Source organism: Pinus tabuliformis, chromosome 3_2, assembly GCF_031772625.1.
Source record: "Pinus tabuliformis cultivar Carrire ecotype Pingquan chromosome 3_2, CPIR1, whole genome shotgun sequence".
Taxonomy (NCBI): domain Eukaryota; kingdom Viridiplantae; phylum Streptophyta; class Pinopsida; order Pinales; family Pinaceae; genus Pinus; species Pinus tabuliformis.
Window position 1 is genome coordinate 50,569,171 of NC_142302.1, and position 20,274 is coordinate 50,589,444.

General features: G+C 41.3%; 1 protein-coding gene across 9 annotated transcripts in view; it reads left to right on the plus strand.

The window, feature by feature from the left end:
- Nucleotides 1-2,559: 2,559 nt before the first annotated feature.
- LOC149179749 (sister chromatid cohesion 1 protein 4-like) overlaps nucleotides 2,560-20,274 on the plus strand; it is a 174,484-nt gene continuing 156,769 nt past the window's right edge. For 7 of the 9 annotated variants that reach the window (XM_089415788.1, XM_089415794.1, XM_089415790.1 and 4 more), the window contains exon 1: nucleotides 2,560-3,044. In XM_089415788.1, the coding sequence (XP_089271914.1) occupies nucleotides 2,918-3,044 (127 nt within the window). In that variant the 5' untranslated portion in view covers nucleotides 2,560-2,917. The remainder of the gene's footprint in view (nucleotides 3,045-20,274) is intronic. The other 2 variants (XM_089415796.1, XM_089415797.1) reach the window with 1 other exon arrangement.

The following is a 20,274-nucleotide window of genomic DNA, read 5'->3' on the forward strand; positions in this document are numbered from 1 at the left end:
GCCTATGGGACAGATTGCTTCTTCATCTGCTTGATGTATTCGACCCTTTTTTTGTGAAGCTTCAAAATAAATGCTCCCAGCTTCTCGACAAACCCCTCGCTAAATAGATTATCCCAAGAGCTAGCTGCCAGCATATCTGCATAACTTTCCTTGTTGTCTTTGAAGGCCTCACATTCTAAAATGAAATGTTTTTCTGTTTCCACTTTTCCGGAAGAACAAAAAATGCATACCCTTTCCTCCCACACTTCCTTTGGCCTTTTCCAGTGCCCTGTTTCACAACGGAGTTGATGAGAATTAGTCCTTAACTGAGCAATAAGAATTTTGGCTCTCCAAGAGATATTGGCCTCTATGTATGCTTTTGGTTGATGATTATGAGTGGGATTAAACACTTCAATATAGTAATTTTTTTCTTTCTTCCTAGCTCCTTATCCCAAGTACGTTTGTGGAACTTTTCCATAACAAAAGCTTTTATCTCGTTGATGTTTATGGGACACGCGTTCAAGCAAATACCCATTTACTAAACCATTTGTTATTTTGTTGCATCCAAGTTTTTTTGCTTTTGCACAATCTATCATTAAAGACAACCTTAGGCCATCTACCCTCTTCCATTTGCTTAATTTTTTTTAAATACCTTATGACTTGCACCATAGCAATCGCTTCAATAGGAGCAGTCCCTGTTTCACTTAACAAGATATCATAAGCAACTGCACTTTTAATCTTAAATTTGTTTGTAATCAAACGCTTCTGATTTTTCTCAATTTGTCTCCACTGCATGTTGGAGGCACTGCTAGCCCACAGTTCACAACCATAGAGAATCACCGGAATCACTAGAAGCCCAAAAAGAGTTTGAGTGATTTTCCAGTTCCATAACTCTGCCTCTCTACACCTATTTTGAAAAGCATAAAATGCTTTCCAACCCCCCAAAGTTCTTTTCTTTCTACAACCATTCTAGCTTAGATTTTTGTTGAAGTCAATTCCAAGGTATTTGTAATCTGCAACTTCTTCCAGAATGTTGCCTTCAAAGTAGAACTTATGCTGGTTATGTTTTCTTTTCTTAGAGAAGACCACTACTTTTGTTTTGCTGACATTGACTTGCATCCCCACACTTTTACAAAAATGCTCAAGGGATAGTAAGTGCTCTTGCAAACCAAGAGCCGATTTAGCAATCAGAATAAGGTCATCTGCATACAAAAGAAGCCTTATAACAAACTTGCACAAATAGATACCATCACCCCCTTGCGAATTTAACCACTCCTCAAGCTTGTCGATATATAAACCAAAAAGGGTAGGAGACAATGGGCAACCTTGCTTGACCTTGATATCGCTTCTAAAACTTTTAGAAATGCCCGCTGAAGTTCTAATTTTGACTTTTACCTCTTCATACAACCTATGCACCACTGCTCTCAAATGTTTAGGAACCTCAAGTTCCTCCATTCTGTGCCAAAGTTTATCCCTAGGAACCGAGTCAAACGCTTTTCTGCAATCAACAAAGCAACAAAAGACTTCTTCCTTTTTCTCCCAATCTTTTTCAATGATATGCCTTAAAGTTCTGCAATGATCAACTGTAGAATGTTTAGGTCTAAAACCTGCTTGCCCTTTAGCATGCTTATCTCTTTCCTTTGCCCACTTGCTAATTTTGTTTTCTAGCATGCTTCCAAATAGCTTTGCAAACAAAGGGTTTATCATGATGGTCCTATAATTGGAGGGATTATTGATGTCACCGCTCTTGAAAAGAGGTATTGCCAGACTAGTTGTCCAATTTGTGGGGAGCCCTTGTTGTATGATGTTGTGGAAGATTTTTGTAATGTGAAGTGCAAGAATCTTTGAGCCCCACTTTAGATATTCTGCTTGGAGTTCAGCTAAGTCTTTTGCTTTTCCAACACCCAACTTCTTGATACCAATCTCTATCTCTTGTACCGTGAAGAGTTCAGTATTAGTGCCAACCAAGGGGGGAGGGTCAACCTTGGGAACCTGTGCATAGAGTTATCTTGCATAGTCAAACCATTTAGAAGCTGTAATATTATTTCCAATTTGTATTTTTTCTCGGTTGAAGTTCCTTCCAAAATAATTTGGGATTATTTTTCCCAAGAAAAGTTAGTTCTTCCCTCCTTGAAAAACTACGAAGAAAATTCATCACCGAAAACCAAAAACCACATTGTTATTTGAAACCACAAAAACCAGAGCGACCAATGCCTAGGCCCAAATGGAAAACCCAAGTGTTGAAATTTGCTTTGAAATGGATGTTCATCGGATGCCAAACAGCGAACTCATTTTCCATGGGTTTCGCTTTGCTTCATAGAGCATTGACACATCATCACTTGACGTGGCATAACAGGAAGTCCCGCGCAGTCATTGACATAAATGGTGAATATACATATTAAAATACAAACACTGTCGTCGAAGTGGACAAACACTACTTCGAAAGAACTTTCGTAGGTTTGCTGTCTGCCGACTAGCTTCTTCATCAAGCCTCCACTCTCACAGTTCAAAGTGCAAGTGGGATTAGTTATTGAAATGGGCAAATCTATATTTGTGGGTATTTATGACCATCTAGTCATGCATCAACATCCCAGCTGTTTTAGTAGAAGAGCACCGCCATGGAGTCGAATATATATTTCTGTGTATATACTGCAATGCGTCTGCCACCTTAGGATTTTATATGTTGGGATATGGACCAAATTGGCTTTTTTAATCTGTTTTTCTTGTTTTCTGCAACTGTGTATGTGATTGTTGCATTGCCAAGTGGGTTTCACAATTCCTAGTGATTAACCTTACTTTGGATTGGTTGGCATTGATCAATTGGCTCTCCAGATTTCAAAACTCCTGGAAGCTTTTGATGTTGGGATGGATTAGTGAGTTGTATCATATGGCTCAGAGCAGTTTTTAGTTCGAATTCTTGCGTTGGCATAAACTCAGCATGATGTTTTACTCTCAGTTTTTATTGGATAAAAAAGGCCCATTGGGAACCATATGGATTGCAGCTCATCTTGAGCGCAAGCTTCGCAGGAATCAGGTCACAGGGACCAATATCAGTGCTGCTGTTGGTCAGTTTCTTTCTTTCTCTTCACTCTTAATGCTGCTAAGTGGGGAGCAATATCTAGATTTTTTTTTAATTTGTTGTTAGTTGACTCTTTGAACTTGTTCGTTTCTGTAAGCAACTCTTAATGCTAAGTGGGTAGCAATATCTAGTTTTTTTGTAATTTGTTGTTAGTTGACTCTTTGAACTTTGTTCGTTTCTGTAATCGGGTGCTTCTAGTAGCCTGCAATTCATAACACCATGATTTTTTTTCATTTCAAGCTTATGGTCCTTAAAAGATGGATGAAGTGTTAACCAAAACTTCAGACATTGCAATTTCTCCCCACGGTTTTTAGAGAATTTTTGTCTCCAATATCATCTTTCCTTTTAATTCCCTTAAGCTTTCTACATAGGCCATTGCTATTACAATTCTATTCTATATTGGGAGTAGAAATTGTGGTTGGCCTTACCAAGTTCTTATACTAAGAAGTGTTCATTATATAGTTCTGTACCTATTCATTTCCCAACAGCTAGTTGACCATTCTCCAGCAAAACGGGTCTCTGCAATGCATTTTGTTGCACTCCCAAGTTAATTATATAGTACTACAACTATCCATTTCTCAATAGCCGGGTAGCCAGGTGGCCTTGCTTCAGAGAAGAGGTCACTGATATGCAGTTTATTGTACCCCTAGGTTATTTATAATATATATCGTACTGTAACTATCTATATCCCAACAGCCGTTAGCTCGGCTCCAGTAAACAGGTCTTTGATATGCATTTTGTTGCACTCCCTTGGGCTGTTGTACTTGGTGGCTAACTTGTTACTGTTTAGTAAACCAACTTTTTAACCAATGGACCAAGTCTTTCAATTTTGGGTTATAGAATAAGGTTGCAGGTTTTTAGTTTTTTATCTCAATAGTGGGTCTTTTTATTTACGACTTTTGATATAAATAAGATATTTGTGCTTATTGCACTGCATTTTCTGTACTGCTATTGACTACCATATATCACTACAAACAGATCATAGTACACTATGGTAGCAGAATACCAACAGAAAATTTGTACGAACATTCACAACAAAACTTTCTACTCTCCTACACTAATTTACTCCTATAGTGGATGCTCCTTATAGGATTTCACTTTCCTGGGACCTACATGTAGGGAGTCAAGCCCAGTCCTGCCCTGATGCCATATAAAAAATATAGACTATGATGCACAAATGATAAGCAATGGAATTTGAAAACACATTTAATATTATCTCCAGTTCACTTACAATTGTTTGTCTCTTTTATAGAGATTGGAGTTTGTTGTAAGATCTAACTACTAGTTTGAGTGATTATCTCGGCCATCGTCCAAAAATAGCTGAATTCCTAACAACTTGATATTATTACATAAGTAAGCCTTATAATTTAACATATGTGGAAAATCAGACTCTACATAAAACTCTATCTATTAACTAATACACAATATAATTAATTGACTTACTTTTCTTTAACATAAAGCCCATTAACTAACAGAAATTATAAATGAAGCTGAAAGTTCTGGTGATCCTCACAAAGTACTAATCCTTGCAAAGTACCAATAGCTAACACTAAAGTAAGCAGGCTATTCCTAAACATCATAACATCCCACCTCTTTGAGTTGTTTTGCTCCAAGAAGATTGTAGTGCTGGTTGTTGCAGTCTTTCAAGGCCTTCCCACGTAGTATCCACAGAAGGTAAATCCTTCTGCTGGCATTGTTGCAGTACCTTAGTACTCCACTTTTTCTAAACATCATAACGCTCTCCCCTCTTTGAATCGATTGTGCCAAAAAAATTGTTGTGCTGGTTGTTGCAGTCTTTTGAGAACTTCCCATGTAGCATACACCAATGGTAAATCCTTTAGCTGGTATTGTGGCACTACTTTAGTACTCGACTTTTTCTTTTGAGTTGTCAAAATGCATTCTAGAAACATAAGAACATGTCCATCATATAGGGAAGGAAATATATTTGAAATTGTAACATTTTTCCCTACCAATTTTTTCAAGCATGAAACATGAATGGTGTTACACACTCACGACTCATGTCATTTCAAGAGTATATGCAACCTATCTCACTCTTGCCAGAAACTTTTAAGTTCCGTAGAGTATAGGCCGAAGTTTCTCCACCCTTTTACCTTTGAGAGACTTATAAGGTTTTGTCAGGAAGATCCATTCTCCTACTTCAACTTCCTACCCACTGCAGTGCTGGCCTTGTTGAGATTTCATTCTATCTTGGGCCAATTTGAGGTTCCCCTTTTGCTACTTCATTATTTGATGCCTTTCCTCCAGTAAATCTCTAACTAATGGCACTTGAGTGTCTTCTATTATCAAATTAGCTAGCATAGGTGGGTCCTGACTATGAAGGGCTTAAATGGGGACATTCCAATGGATGTGTGGTATGTTGTGTTGCACCCATTCCCTGTGAAGTCTAACTATTTTGGCCAAGAAGTTTGATGTTCTGAAACATAATTTTCAAGTACCTTTGACACTGATCTCTGTTTGACTATTTGTTTGAGGATGAAAGCTAGTACTTGGATTGAAGATGGTACCAACTATTCTAAGCAACTCCTTCCAAAGTTTTCTGATGAATGTTGGGTCATGATCACTGACAATATTCTTTGGAATCCCATACAGCATATAGGTGTGCTGCATAAACAATTCAAACAACCTCTAAGGCTTTGTCAACATTATCCAATAATATCAAATGTGAATACTTCGTCTATTGATTGGCCAACACAAAAAAGGTATTTTTCCCTCCCATATGAGGCAACCCTGTAATGAAATTCATGCGGATGGATTCCCACTTTTGATTTGGAATGGGCTAAGGGTTGTATTAGTCTTGGAATTTTTACATCTTTTGTTTGAACTTCTAATATGTTGACAGAATTCATATGAAGAAAGAATTTACTCCTTATATTGTAACAAGTCTTAAAGAATCCAGCTTAATCAACAAGTGAGGAATTGCTATATGTACAAAACCAACAAATAGAAGGAAGATTGTACAAAACCAACAAAACACAAGAGAGTAAGTATGCAAGCATTAGAGGAGATTGTTGGAACTGTTGACATATTTGTACATTCATTTGTGTGTGAATGCATGAGTGTGTGTGCATGTGTATGTGTGTGGGGGGGAGAGAGAGAATGTCTGCAATAAAATACACTAAAGTGGGGGGGAGAGAGATTTAGACTAAGTCACTTAGAAGAGATAAGGATACATAAAAGTAGAAATATAATACATGTTCACACATGTTCACTAGAATATGTCTCATCATTTCCTCCTTGCTAAGAGAAAATTGTCTCCAATTTCTGTTGTTGCTAGGGTACAACCATTCTAGTGAAGGACAAAACAATCCTTAGTTCCAGTGTAGTTGGGGTCTTTAGAGAGACCCATGTCCTTGCTAAAAAGAGAGTGCTTGAACTAGTGTACAATATTCTCCCAAAGATAAGAAGTTTTTGAAAGAATGCTAGTGGAGGTTCTCCTTGTTGAAGAGGAAAACTCAAGGAATGTTGAAAACCAAAAAGAAGAACCACTGATGTAGGAGGAATAAGAGGAACTGCACTAGTAGCATAGTGCACAAAATGAAGGAATGCATTCCACTTCATAGTTGTGACTCACTCCTAGTTATACAATGGACGAGGAAGGAATCAGCTTTGAGGAATTTTATGATACAGCCTTTGTTTTATGTTGTACAGTCTCTACATGCTGGCTTCTCACATATTTCCTTTTCTTACGTCTACAGGGATAGAAATAGGTTGGTGGATGGCTTATCCAAAATTGGACTAGGAATGGATAGAGGTTCTTGGAAAATTACAACAACAGCATATATCTAATTTCATACATGATACTTGGGTTTAACTACATGATATTTTACTTTATTGTTTTGACGTATAAGCTATAGAAACTCTACTATATATAGCAAATTCATTGATGATGAATTACACTTACAGATTTTCTAATGATGATATTCTTCTTTACAGTTTTGATGTATAAGCTACATAAACACTACTAGACAGAGGAAATTCATTGTTGATGGATGATCCTCTTAGTTTTTCTTATGATGATAGGAATAGGGGTGAATGTAGGAAAAGAAAAATCTGCCTTTTGCGGACATTGTTACAAAATTCCTTTTTTTGTAAGGGAATGTTACTTCCAATAGGGACCTGTTATACCAAAATATAGCACCTAATATAAAGCCTCACTAGGTAACATATACAGGTTGCAACACACAGGGGTGTCACCCTTGTCACCTCAACAACTACTCCCCTCTCTTTAGTGAAAGACAAAATCCAACACATGGTAGATTTCCGAGGTAGGGCTCAGGGATCAAGTAACCCAAGGATATTAAGCTAAATGCCCCCTAAGGATCCTACTAAACAAATCCATTGGATAGAGATATGACAAACTAGTGTTTGAGGTGGATAAGGAGTGAATCCCATATTTGGGTTCAAGGGAGATATGGGTCAATATAAAGACTATGGTTGACCTAAATAGTCCCAAATAGGTTTCTCAAACACACCAAATCCAGAAAATACCCAAGGCTTCTATAACTAGGGTTTTGAGCAGCAAATTGCAGCAAAACAATAGTTTATAACAAAAATAAATTTAGGCATGAAATTTGTGTAAAAGATATGTGAAATGAAGGATAAATTAGAGAGTGAACTAAGGACAAAATTACAACAAATTTTGATGGATAATAAGGCATGTAACAACAAATGGCTTAAAATGCTTGAAAAACATCAATTTAGCCTATCTAATGCATTTTTAAGCAATATCTAAACCTAGGGCTTTCATCAGCAAGTCATTAAATGCTGGAAATACAAGATATTGTAGCAATTTAACCCCATTTGATCATAAAACAAAAAGAAAAATGTTTCTTTATATTTTAGAAGAGTACTGCAAGTGAGATATATAATTTCCTTCTCAATCTAGGGCATATGGAGTCTAGGATACAAACTATTATAGTGCTTCTTTCGAGTGATTCTAAATCCAAACAAATTAGGGAAAATAAACTAACTTACCCTAGGTCTTAAAATTTAGATTCTCAAATTCTCAGTTGATTAAGGGAAAGAAAAACCTATCTCTATTCCTCAAATACTTGGAGGAAGGGTTTAGCTTTGTTGCCTCAAAATCTAATGGGTCTTGTAAGGGGTAACCTACAAGGCAAAAACTAGACCAAAGGACAGCGATGAGGTGTGGCCCACTATCACCACCACCACTACCTCTTGCTCTTTTGTGGATTTTCACCACTAGCGAGGCTTCCCTAGAGTAGGTCACTTATGAGAGATATGTTAAGTTCAATGATCAAGGTGACAAGAAGGGCTTATAGAGGGAAACTCTCTCTAAGAACAAGGCTCAACAAATGTAGGGCAATTCACATCCTCTAATAAGGCCTATTTAGGGCACAAATGATCTAGAATTTGATGGATAGCAAGCCAAATGGATTAACCTAGAGTCCAAAGCCATGAAAAGGCTTCCAAATAATGAATGTCAGCAACCAATGGAACAAGAATTCTTTAAGAAGCCTCGGGTTGAAGCCTAGGGCAAAACTATGGTTTTATCTAGCATAGGATTAACCTAGGGCAAAAGGATTTTGCTTTGAAATGGATGGATTAGCCACCTAATGGAGTTGATTTTGAGGCAACCAATACTCCTCTCAATGTTGAATCCTTCCATTAGCAAATGACTTCAACCCTAGCTAGTTTCATGCCCTAGCCCTAGCTAGCGGCTTGACCTTAAGGGGATGAAATTCAGATTAGGAGAGCGAAAAACAGATTTGTGTTAAATTTGATGGATGATCAACAAAGTGACAAGGCCAGTGCCTAGTCCTTGGGATGATGGAGTCTATGGGAGTGAAAAATATGTTGTCTTGGTAAGGAGTAAGGGAATAATGAAGCCCTAGCTTTCAAAACCCTAACTATTACTTTTGTGAGGGAACAAAGTCACTTGGGAGAGCTAGTTTAAAGATACACGAAGGGATTGCCATTCACATTCTACTAGTGAGTAATGCATACAATGTTATCATCTAAATTCTATGCATTGATTTTCAATATATACTAACACAATAGAAACCCTAGATAATAAATCATTCCATACATTAGACACAAGAATAAAAATTTATCAAATCCAAGGCACAATTACAAGATAGAATGCATGTACAAGCCTTTATTGCTCTAAAGTAACATCTCCAAGGCCAAAGAAATAGCTTCAAATAGAAAAATACACCATAGAGTCACATCTCCACAAGAAATCAAGAGGCTAAAATTCTCCAAGAGGGCCGAAATAGTCACAAGTGATGATGATCCAATACAAATGAACCTATCCTCTATTTATATGAGGATTAGGACTAATTATTAGCCTACAAAAGCTCCTAAAACAAGTTTGATGCTTAAATGTACTTGGGTTACAAACCAACCCATTAGCCTTATGCAATTATGCCCTAATTAGCCCACATGTGTGAGCTATAAGCTCTCTAGGGTTGACATTGTTGCACCCATTTTTTCAACTTTTCACAAGGAAGCAGGGTCCAAAGTCTTGAAGGAATTTTTTAAAAGTCAGAATCAGCAGCTGGATGTTTATTATGTCATTGTAAACCCATTCTGCAAGTTTGTAATGTAAATGATGCTAGTACGATCGTTTAAGTATGTAACAACCAAGGTAAGCATATTATTTTGGTGACCAATTTCATCCTAGGAGGTTTTTCGTCTCACTGATTATCTGTGTTTCTAAACACGGACGATCGACAAAGTTTTTCCCTCCAGCCTCACCCCAAAGCTAGGGTGGAATTTATCGTCGAAGTCTTAGGTGAGTCCTAGAGTTTTAGTCGAGTCTATTGTAAAAGTGATTTGGAAATAATTTAAACTAATTGGCTAAATTATTTCATTACAAATCACTTGGTCTACTAGATCATGTTGTGTCGCAAAATTGGGTAAATGTTTTGAGGGTCTATAGTGAATGGGTATTGCCCCTTTGAGGGTTGAATTTGTAAAATCTTATGTAAAAAAAATATTTTAGTGCACGGTCTTTCATACTTAGACACTATGGCTAAAATATTTGAGGGTGGAAAAAATATTTAATCCCCTCATGAATCAATTAATTAATTTTTCTGGCAAAAATAAAATTAAATCCTAAGCCAGAAAATTAATTAATTGAGAGTCAAAATTAAAAGGAGTTGTCTTTAGTGTGTCTTTTTGGACTTTTCGGTGCCGGAATCTGGGGCAAAAATTTGAGGTGAAATCTTGATTTGTGTTATTTAAACTAGTTTTTTGATTGCATATATGGATTCAGCACCTTGGAAAACCCCTAGGGCACTTCGAATGTGTAGGGGTTACCCATCAAGCTTGTGATTTCAATAAATTCCTGCCGGATTTTAGAGAAATTAGACCGGAAGAACCCACTAGAAAATCTTCCAAAAGGTCGCACTAAAGACAACTCGAAATTAAAATGTTAGAGAAATTAATTTTTCCAAGTGGAAATATTCGTGGGTTCAAAAGAAGTTAATTTTTGGAGATCCCCCACCTAGGGAATATTGGAAATTTCAAGAAAATTTGGACCCTTGGACTTTGGTGGATAAGTCAAAGTAATTTTTTTTAGGAAATTAGCTCAAAATAATTATTTTTGAGCTAATAAAAAATGGTTTAAATAAGAAATTCGAAATTTCCTCAAAAATAATTATTTTCAATGACAGAGATTAAAAGTTGATCAAGGATTTATTAGCGGTCGAGATTTCACGGGGATCAAGCCAACTAGCCATTATTTTCCACTTGGAGGAATTTCTCTATAAACAGAAGGCATTTTGCTTCTATTAGACATCTAATCTTATCTTGATCTCTGGTCTGATGTAATTTTGTAAACACTGGTGTGAAGCCATTGTCCCGCTGGGAATATTTGAATATCATAATAAAAGACTTTGGGGTACAATTCATGGTGTCTTTGTTTCATTGATCTGTGGTATGTGCATTCCTATATTGTGCTTTAATATTATCTGAATCATTATTTCATTTGTATGTGATAGGAACATTCTATTGGTAAGTTTTGGGCTTAACTTAGGTAATCAGATTCATTGCTCTAATGATTTTTCTTGAGAAAATATATAGAGTTTGCAACTTCCCCAACCCTTGGGCTCCAAGTTCACAAATTGTGGGCACAGGCTGACCTTATTTGGACTTCGAATATTTTATATGATTTTCCTACTTCACGAAGGTTGTGGTTAAACACCTATTTTTTGAAATACATCTAGCCATTGTCATATTTTATTTAAAAAATTATTCCTCAAAATCTTTCAAGCATTGTACATTTGTATAATAAATTTTTGTAAATAATTTCTATTTTTTAACCCTTGTTTTGCAGTTGGGGTTTGGGGTTTTGAATTTTTTGTATATATTGGGGTTTTGGGCACTTGTAAATTTATTTGTGCAGGTGAGATCCAAGAAGAATTGTTGGATTAGAGCTAGATCTAGGCCCTTGAGCTTAAGATCTAGATTCTAGAATTATTTTTTTGCAGGATCAGCTATTGAAGAATTTGCAATAAAACTGAAGATCTGAAGCAAATTCTAAATCTTGGTGAGGGTTTCAAATTTTTTAGGGCCTTTAGGCCCAGCGTCCTCCATAGCCCTAGCTGTCCATCCTTAGCGTCAGCCTTTTCTAGGCCCTAAGGCTTAGTCACAGGCCGATAGAAGCCTCAACCTTCCTCCTTTACCCCTGTCGTGGCATTTTTTGGCCTTGGTTGGCCTGGTCGTGACCTCTAGGCCACTTGGCCTCCCTTTTTCTTCTTGCCGGAGGCCTGAAAAGGCCTTCCCTGCCTTCGTCGAACCTTCTCTTACTCTCCTAGCCTTCCATCCTCTCGGTAGCCTCTCCTCCTTAGCCTGCAACCTTCTTTGGCTTGCGGCAGCCTCTTGGAGGCTGTGATATTCCCACTTAGCAATATCTAAAGGGAAATATCAATTTTGCCCAATTTTGGATAAATTTGCACTTACACTTAGGAAATGTGGGTTTAGAGGTCCCACATGAATTTTTGAGGAAAATGGGAGCCCAAACATTAGAGGAAGGAGGAGAAAAATCGAGCTGCTAGTGGTACGTCGGGGCTACCCATAGAGAAATGCGGTCCACAAGGAAACACACACTCATTGGAGGGAGATTGGTGGGGGAAAGTCGAAGTTGGGCCCACATGGGCATTTGGGAGGCTCTTTGACAAAAGAGGAGGCACTCATTTTGGTCATTGATTATTATCTGAATTTTCTCTTAGACTAGCACGCTTGAGCTGAGGCCAAGTCTGCGAGTGCGGTTGAGCACAAGAGGTTTCCAGGTGGAAATCTCACCCCTTGCTTCGATGGACTTCGAGTGCTAGCCCAAGGAGGGAGTCTCATCCTTTCCAGTTCGATCCGGGAGTAGCGAAGTGTGAGTGTGGAGAAGCTACAACAGCAGCAGCGCGCGCAGTTCTTGGAGGTGTCACACATGGGGGTTGAGGAGAGAAGGGAATTTTGGGCTAAAACTTGGGGAGGAGTTCGAGGAGGAGATTTGTTGGTGATTGCAGTCATTTTGGGGGCTTGTAGCAGCAGGGTTATCAAGTGGGTTGAATTACCCAGCAGCAGTGCCATTGAGGGAAATTGGGCCGAAATTCCGAAGTCAGCAATCGGCAATTCCTTCGTGGGTATTTGTGGAGAGCTTGAGGTTAATCTCCCGGAATTTTCTGAGCACCGGAGGAGGCCCTAGCAGCTATTCTTCACAGCCAGCAACTCATTTTCTGGGCATTTCAGCGCAGAGCCAAAGAGAGCTTAGCCAATATGCTTGGGGGGTTTCATATTCATCACTTGGGCAAGCCCAGGTGTATACTTTCCAAGCACCCATTGTAACCTCATGCTTTATCAATAAAATGGCTCAGCAACACAGTTTTTGGCTCTATTTCGTGTTCTGATATTTGGGAAAATTTTCTGTGTGTTTTTATCTATGCATGCTTTGTTTATTATTGTAAAATTTTCTTAGGGATATTACAGTGGTATCAGAGCTCATAGCCTTGTCTCAACCTGTGGGGAGCAGCATTAGTCTATGACACCAGAAGACCAACAAAACGTAACTTACAGGAGGCAGAGGTATAGAAGTAGAGAGAGGTAGCTACCAATTACACCAAATCCAATGATTGTTGAAACAGAGGTCAAAAGGCCAAACATGGGAGATAACGAGGGAGACAGAAGGAGTAAAGAGGAGGAGTTTTCCCAACATTTTCTCAAAGTCGCGCAGGATTTGTCCAAAGGTATTGAGGAGCTGAGGCAACAAAATTACAGTAACAATAGGGGCAAAGGGATTCAAGGGGAATTCCAAATTGGTGAGGGCTCTGGTACTTCGCATCACCAAGGGGGTCATGGCCCCAACGCACCCCTCATTCACAGCATACCAACCAGGTCCACCATTCCTACATTTATAGCATCTAGTGTTGGAGGGCCGCAAGGGCAAGAGGAGATGCCTATGGGGGACTATTTTGTTGAGTATCAGTCCTATGGGCCTGACTTTAGAGAGGCCATTACCTTCAGGGACTTTTGTCAGCTAAAAGGTAATAACAGGGGAAAAGGAGAAGGTGGAGGGAGCTACACTCATGGCACCGATTTACAGTGCACAATGGGGAGATTGTTCCTCCCAACTTTCGATGGGTCGTCCAAGAGCTTAGTGAAAGCATGGGTTGAGAAGCTGGATGTCTACTTCCAGCTTAATCAGATGATGGAAGGAGAGGCAATTAAAATTGCCACTTTACATTTAGAAGGGGAAGCCCATGACTGGTGGTTCCATGGGCTAACCACGATTAGGCATGTCGGGGTGGCAACCTACGAGGAGTTCACTAGGAGGGTGCTAAAGTGTTTTGAGAGGAGAGACTTGGAGGAGCATTTTGGGGAGTTGACAAGGCTCAAACAGATGGGAAGTGCTGAGGCCTACATTTCAAAGTTTTTGAGGTTGTCAGTGATGGTACCTGATCTATCAGAGGCCAAGGGGTCTTCATGTTTGTATAGGGGCTAGCAAAGGCGTTGAAGGGATTGGTGAGGTCCAACAGGTCGACTACTTTGCAGGACACAATGGGCAGGGCCTGAGATCTACAAGATGCCCTACCCAGGGCCAGAGCACCATTACCACCTAGACAGGGATTCTAACAGAGGGGAAGAGACATGAGGGCTCCACCATCGAGAGCCAACCAGGGGCGAGGGCAGCTAGATGAGGAGACCAGGAGGGACCTCCAGAGGAGGAAGTTGTGTTTCACCTGTTAGGAACCATGGGCACTAGGCCATAGATGCACAACAGGCAAGGCCCATTACATTGAGGTCTTTTCTAACAGTGACCTGGAGGACGATGTAGAGCTGGAAGTGGGTGGAGATGACAACGTAGCACGTGTGGAGAGGGGACCACCACCACCACCAGGGGGAGCTCCTTTCGCACCAGCAAGAGGGGTCCTTGCATCTTTGCGAGGGGTACCCAAGTTTTTGACCTTGAGGATCAGGGGCACGGTGCAGGGGCAGCGTGTTTCAGTTTTGGTGGATATTGGGGCCACCCACAACTTCATCAATTCACAGATGGTTCAGAGGAGGGGCATCACAACCGAGGAGTTTGAGGGATTTTTGGTTCTTGTGTCGGGAGATAGAACCATGCAGTGCACTCGCTATGTTCCTGCCTTGACAATCACCATGGGGAACTATTTAGTGACATACCACTTTTTTGTGGTAGATGTGTCGGACACCAACGTGGTGATGGGTGTCCAGTGGCTCTATTCGCTTGGCCGAGTCACTATAGATTGGAGGAAGCTGGAGATGGGTCGGATGGAAAATTGGTTTTGCTGAGGGGTATGCACTCTTACCCTCCACAGACTGTTTCGGCCCACAGGATGGAGGTTGATCTGAGGCATGGTGATATTGAGTGGGCTGTGGAGTTGAGGATTTTTGAGGCTAGGGGTCAGCCCAAGCCACCACACCCAGACATACAGGCTATTTTGGACAGGTACCCAGTGGTGTTTGGAGACATACTGCCTGGGCAACCACTTGATCGGGGTTTTGAGCATACTATTGAGTTGGAGCCGGGGGTACAAGCCATGATCACTACACCTTACAGACATCCCAAGGCATACAAGGATGAGATTGAGAGGGCCATTCATGAGTTGTTGGCACTTGGGCACATTAGGCCTAGTTCTAACCCTTTTGCTTCATCAGTTGTCCTAGTGAAGAAGAAGGATGGGTCCTTACGCATGTGCATAGATTACTGGGCCCTCAACAAGAAGACCATGAAGAACCATTACCCCATCCCACGCATAGATGAGCTAATGGACGAGCTGAGGGGGGCTAAGTTCTTCTCCAAGATTGACTTGCGTTTGGGGTACCACCAAATCAGGGTGATTCAGGTGCCACTATGTGCACTTTGAGTTCTTGGTTATGCCCTTCGGGTTGACCAACACACCAGCCACCTTCCAATCTTGCATGAACCACGTGTTTCGTGGGCAATTGCGAAAGTTCGTGTTGGTGTTCTTTGATGATATATTGATCTACAACCGGACCTAGGAGGAACACTTGCAACATTTAGAGACAGTGTTGCGTATTTTGGAGAGGCAACAATTTTACGCTAAGTTGTCCAAGTGCGAGTTCGGTTTGACGGAGATGCTCTATCTAGGGAACATTATTGGCAAGGACATTGTGAGAGTCCATGAGGAGAACATCAGGGCCATCTAGGATTGGCCAGAGCCCCAAAATGTGACGGAGTTGAGGGGTTTTGTGGGCATTTGTAACTACTACTGGAAGTTTGTGAAGGGCTTCTCGCAGTTAGTAGCTCCCCTCATTGATTTGACGAAGAAGGGGACGTTTGAGTGGATAGATGGGGCACAGGAGGCTTTTGAGCGCCTCAAACAGGTCATGAGCAGTTGCCCAGTGTTGGCACTCCCTGATTTCGCACAACCCTTTGTGCTTGAGTGTGATGCATCAGGGGAGGGTGTAGGAGTAGTTTTGACGCAAGGGGGACACCCGATAAATTTCGAGAGCCAGAATCTATTGCGCCATGAGAGATTGTACTCCATTTATGATAAGGAGATGCTAGCCATCATGCATGCGCTAGCCAAGTTTAGGCAGTGCTTTGTGGGAAACAGGTTCTGGGTCAAAACAGATCACTATAGTCTCAAATTCTTCTTGGAACAAAAGCAGTTGCAGGAGAGGCAACAAAAGTGGGTGAGCAAGCTCCAGGCATACAACTTTGACATTGAGTATGTCAAAGGGAAGCACAACGTGGTAGTTGATGTGTTGTCCAGGAGGCTAGCTACCCTTTCGTTGATGAGCATTGCACCTGATTAGAGGGCACAATTGCTGGTGGAGTATTCCAAGTGTTGAAGAATCTAGGGAAAATTAAGTTAATGAGATTCTTCTTGCCATGATAACTATTTGTGAGGTATTTTAACTTTTTCTTCTTAGAACAATATTCACTTGTTATTATTAGAGTGTGTCTTATTAGTTCATCAAGTAACTATCTAAACAAAAGAGACAAGAACACAAGATGTTGGCTTTCTGCTAGGGCCAAAACCTCTCACTCTTTGAGAGGAAAACCCCCACAAAATTCTTCTTATTGAGATAACAATTGACGAATACCAAGACCATGACCCTTGACCTATTATGCCACTCCAAGACCAAGACACCAATCTTCTTCTTTGTCACTGTTGAGATCATCATCATTGTTGCACCACTGAGGTCATCACTACTGCACCACGGAGATCTTCATTACTGCTGCAACATCATTGTTGCACCTTCACCGAGGTCTTCATCAACGAGATCTCCATATTGAGATATGTATATGAGAGCGGCACTTAGATCCACTGAGATCATGACTGTCTCTTCATAATTGTACCTTCACCGAGATCATAACCTTGTGACTATGTCTCCATCAAGATTGAGATCATAACTATGCTAAGATCATGACTGCACCTTGAAGTATGTTGAGACAGAGTGTGTTACTATGAGATCTTTTCATCATAATTATGCCGAGATTGTGTGTGCTACTGTGGGATCCCTGAGATCATCTTCATCACCAAGACTATGACTGTGTTTTCTTCCTGCACAAAGATCTTCACCGAGACTATGACTGTGTTCTCCTTGCACTGAGAGATTCATTGTCACAACTATGCTGAGACTGTTACCATCGAGAAGGTTACACTATAATTACTTGTTGTAATCAACATCGAGATTTCAGAGGTATCTGAGATTTTGTACTTCACTGTACCCATCGAAGATTAAAGAGTACTCTGAGTTGCTGTCCTTTCTGTGGTGACCTGTTGTAGTGGCTATAACCACCCTCCAAAATTTTGCCTTAGCTTCATTTTGGAGCCTCCCTTCCAACCTTCACAGCAGCTTGCCTTGCTTCATCAAGTTCACCAGCTTCAGTGTTTTGCTTGCACAAAGGCAGCTTGTTGATCACAGCTTGATGCATTCCCCTCACAGGCTGTTCACCCGGACTTGGTCCAACTGCAGGCTGAGCAACTTCCCCTAGAAAATTGCGCATTTCTGGAGGGCAACTAGCCTTCCCTCCAGAAATTGCGCAATCTTGTCTGGCAGCGTACTGGGCTCCAGGATTGCGCAATCCTTCCAATCAACACTCCCAGTAGGAATTGCGCAATTTTCCCCAGCAGGGTTGCTTAGCCCAGAATTTGCGCAAATTTGGGCAGCAGTCAGCTGCTCTGCCTAGAAATTGTGCAAATCTCCTGGGAAGTCAGCCCAGCTCCCAGCCAGAAATGCGCATTTCCTTCAAGCAGTCGAACAACCTCTTGCATGTGCAGCTGAGTTGATCGGTTCCCTCCGGGACTGAGCAAAACAGACTTGCATGCATGGGCTGCTTCTCCCAAGGAAGCATGCAAAGGCATCCCTTGTTTCAGGGATCTATGTTTAGCAGTTGGAGGTTACATGCAAGGATCATTTCAGAAACCTCCCACCAAGTGTCGCTTTCCCTAGATTTGTGGCATGCGCGTCACAACCTCGATGTTATCAAAATTCATCAACCGGACACTGCAGAGCTCATTCCTCACATCAACCTTGCAACTCTGACATCCCATATCACATCTAGGTGCAGTCGGCACACTTAGCTAAGCTGTTTTGGGGTAAGCTCGCTTCCCATGCCTTGTGTTGCATTTCTGTCGCTTTTTGTGTTTTCGCTTGTATGAGTATTGTTTTCTTGATTTCTTTGAACGCTTGTTGTCGTTTACATGTATATTAGCTTGTCTTAGCATCATTTCAGTTTTCGTCAACATCTCACTACTGTCGCATGCATGAAATTGTTTTTCACGAACAGTCGCCGATTCGGCGACTTGCCTCACCCACATGCATGTTGTTCCATTTTCTGAATCTGTCATTCACCATTTGCATGCATGATCATTCACTTATGCTTACACTCAGTATCAGCATGCATTCACACTCACATTCACTTTCAATTGCCTGTCGGTGAGTCTGGCCAACCTTGGCCCGGACTCTGCCTCACCAAGACAACATTGCACAATCCTAAGAGGGAAGGCTCTGCCTTCCTCTCCAGAAATGCGCATTTCTGCCCAGCAGCTGTTCCCCAGGCTTGCTTTGCGCAATCCTGAGGGACAGTGACTGTTGGCCAAGAAAATTGCGCAATGCAATCACTGAGCCTGCAGCCATTGCCAGCTGAGATTGCGCATTGCACAATTCCAGTAGTCAGCAACCAGATTGGACTGTGCATTGCGCAGTTCTAGCAGTCAGTCAGTCTCCCAGCAGCCCAAACTATGCCTTGTGCAGTCTTGGCAGTCAGTCTCTCGACCTCCCGGTCGAAATTGCACAACCTTCATGATTAGTCACATAGGTATGTTGCAAGTTAGTTCTCAAGTTCATTTTGGTTTTCGACTGACAGATTTCTTGCCATGAGTGTTGCCATGTCTCCAGGTATTGCAGGTGTTCATCTACCTCTCAACAGTGCAAGTACAATGGTTTCCAAGAGAGCGGAGTTGAAGACACCGTTCAGAGCACACCTAGAGATGCAGTCGATCAAATGTCTATGAGTTTGCGTACTCACGAAGATATCAAGTTGTTCATAGACAAGAACATCAAGATATCACAGCAAGTAGCATCATGAACAACAACTGAAGCAGCATATCGAACGCAGAGAATACAACGAATGCAATGAATGCAAGAGGAAGGTTGTTGACAACACAGAGGCGGAATAAAGCTGCAAGATCAAGCAGATCTACTGATAATGAAAGCAACTTTGGAGACTCAGGCTATGAGGTGACGGCACAACATGAAGATCGTGCGGAGACAGAGAATGGAACAGAGAAGGAGTTGCATGTGTTGAAGTAGCAACTCAGGAAGAACATGAAGTTGCACAGACAGACAAATGAGTTGCAGCAGGAACCGGAACAGCAGTGGGCGCAACGTGCACTCACGGATGAAACTGTGCCCGTACAAGTTAAAGATCCATCCCAGCAACTAACACGGAGCAGACATGGTGAGCAGTGTTGGTGATCGCATGCAAGGGATTCAGCAGCATGCATGTCATTGTGCGCACGCATGCAACCCAACCCATTCAACACACTCACCAGGGCGAAGACAAGAAGCAAGTCCAACTGAAGCTGAACATGTACTTCGGCAAGTTGATGCGCATGACCACCAGTACACACTTGAAGATCAACACGGACACTATGCATCAGTGTGTTGCCGGTTCAACCGCACCCAAGAAGATCATGCACATGTTAGCAGACGAGTTGGATGAAGGGGCTGAACCAATGCACCGGTTGCAACAGAGGCAAGAGTTCGCTTCAGCAAGATGTCACCATGAGGTGCATGCACACCATCACGGACGACCAAGCTTGGCATCAGCTCACCACCTTCACCATCACAAGCATGTCAAAGAGTTGGTCTCATCACAGCGGACCGAGTGTCAGCGATGTCTTGCATGGCTTATTCAAGCCATGTTGTCTCACATGAGTACATGTGCACTGTAATGTTGAGTCATGTCAAGTGTAAGTCAAGTGTCAATAGTTGGTCGTAACAATTATAGAGTAGGTGAAGAGTCATGAGGGTAGTTGAATGGTCACAAAGGGGATGTCAAGGGTCACCCCACCCTTTGCTATAAATAGTCCTTGATAACTCATTGTAAAGGCTTTTGGTTAGCCAAGCTTCCAATAAGACTATCTTGGAAAGAGCTTGGACAGTATTGTAATGCGCCTTGGCTTCTCCACTGCACGGAACTAGTTCATCTCTTTGGAGGAGCAGGCAGATGTGGCTGT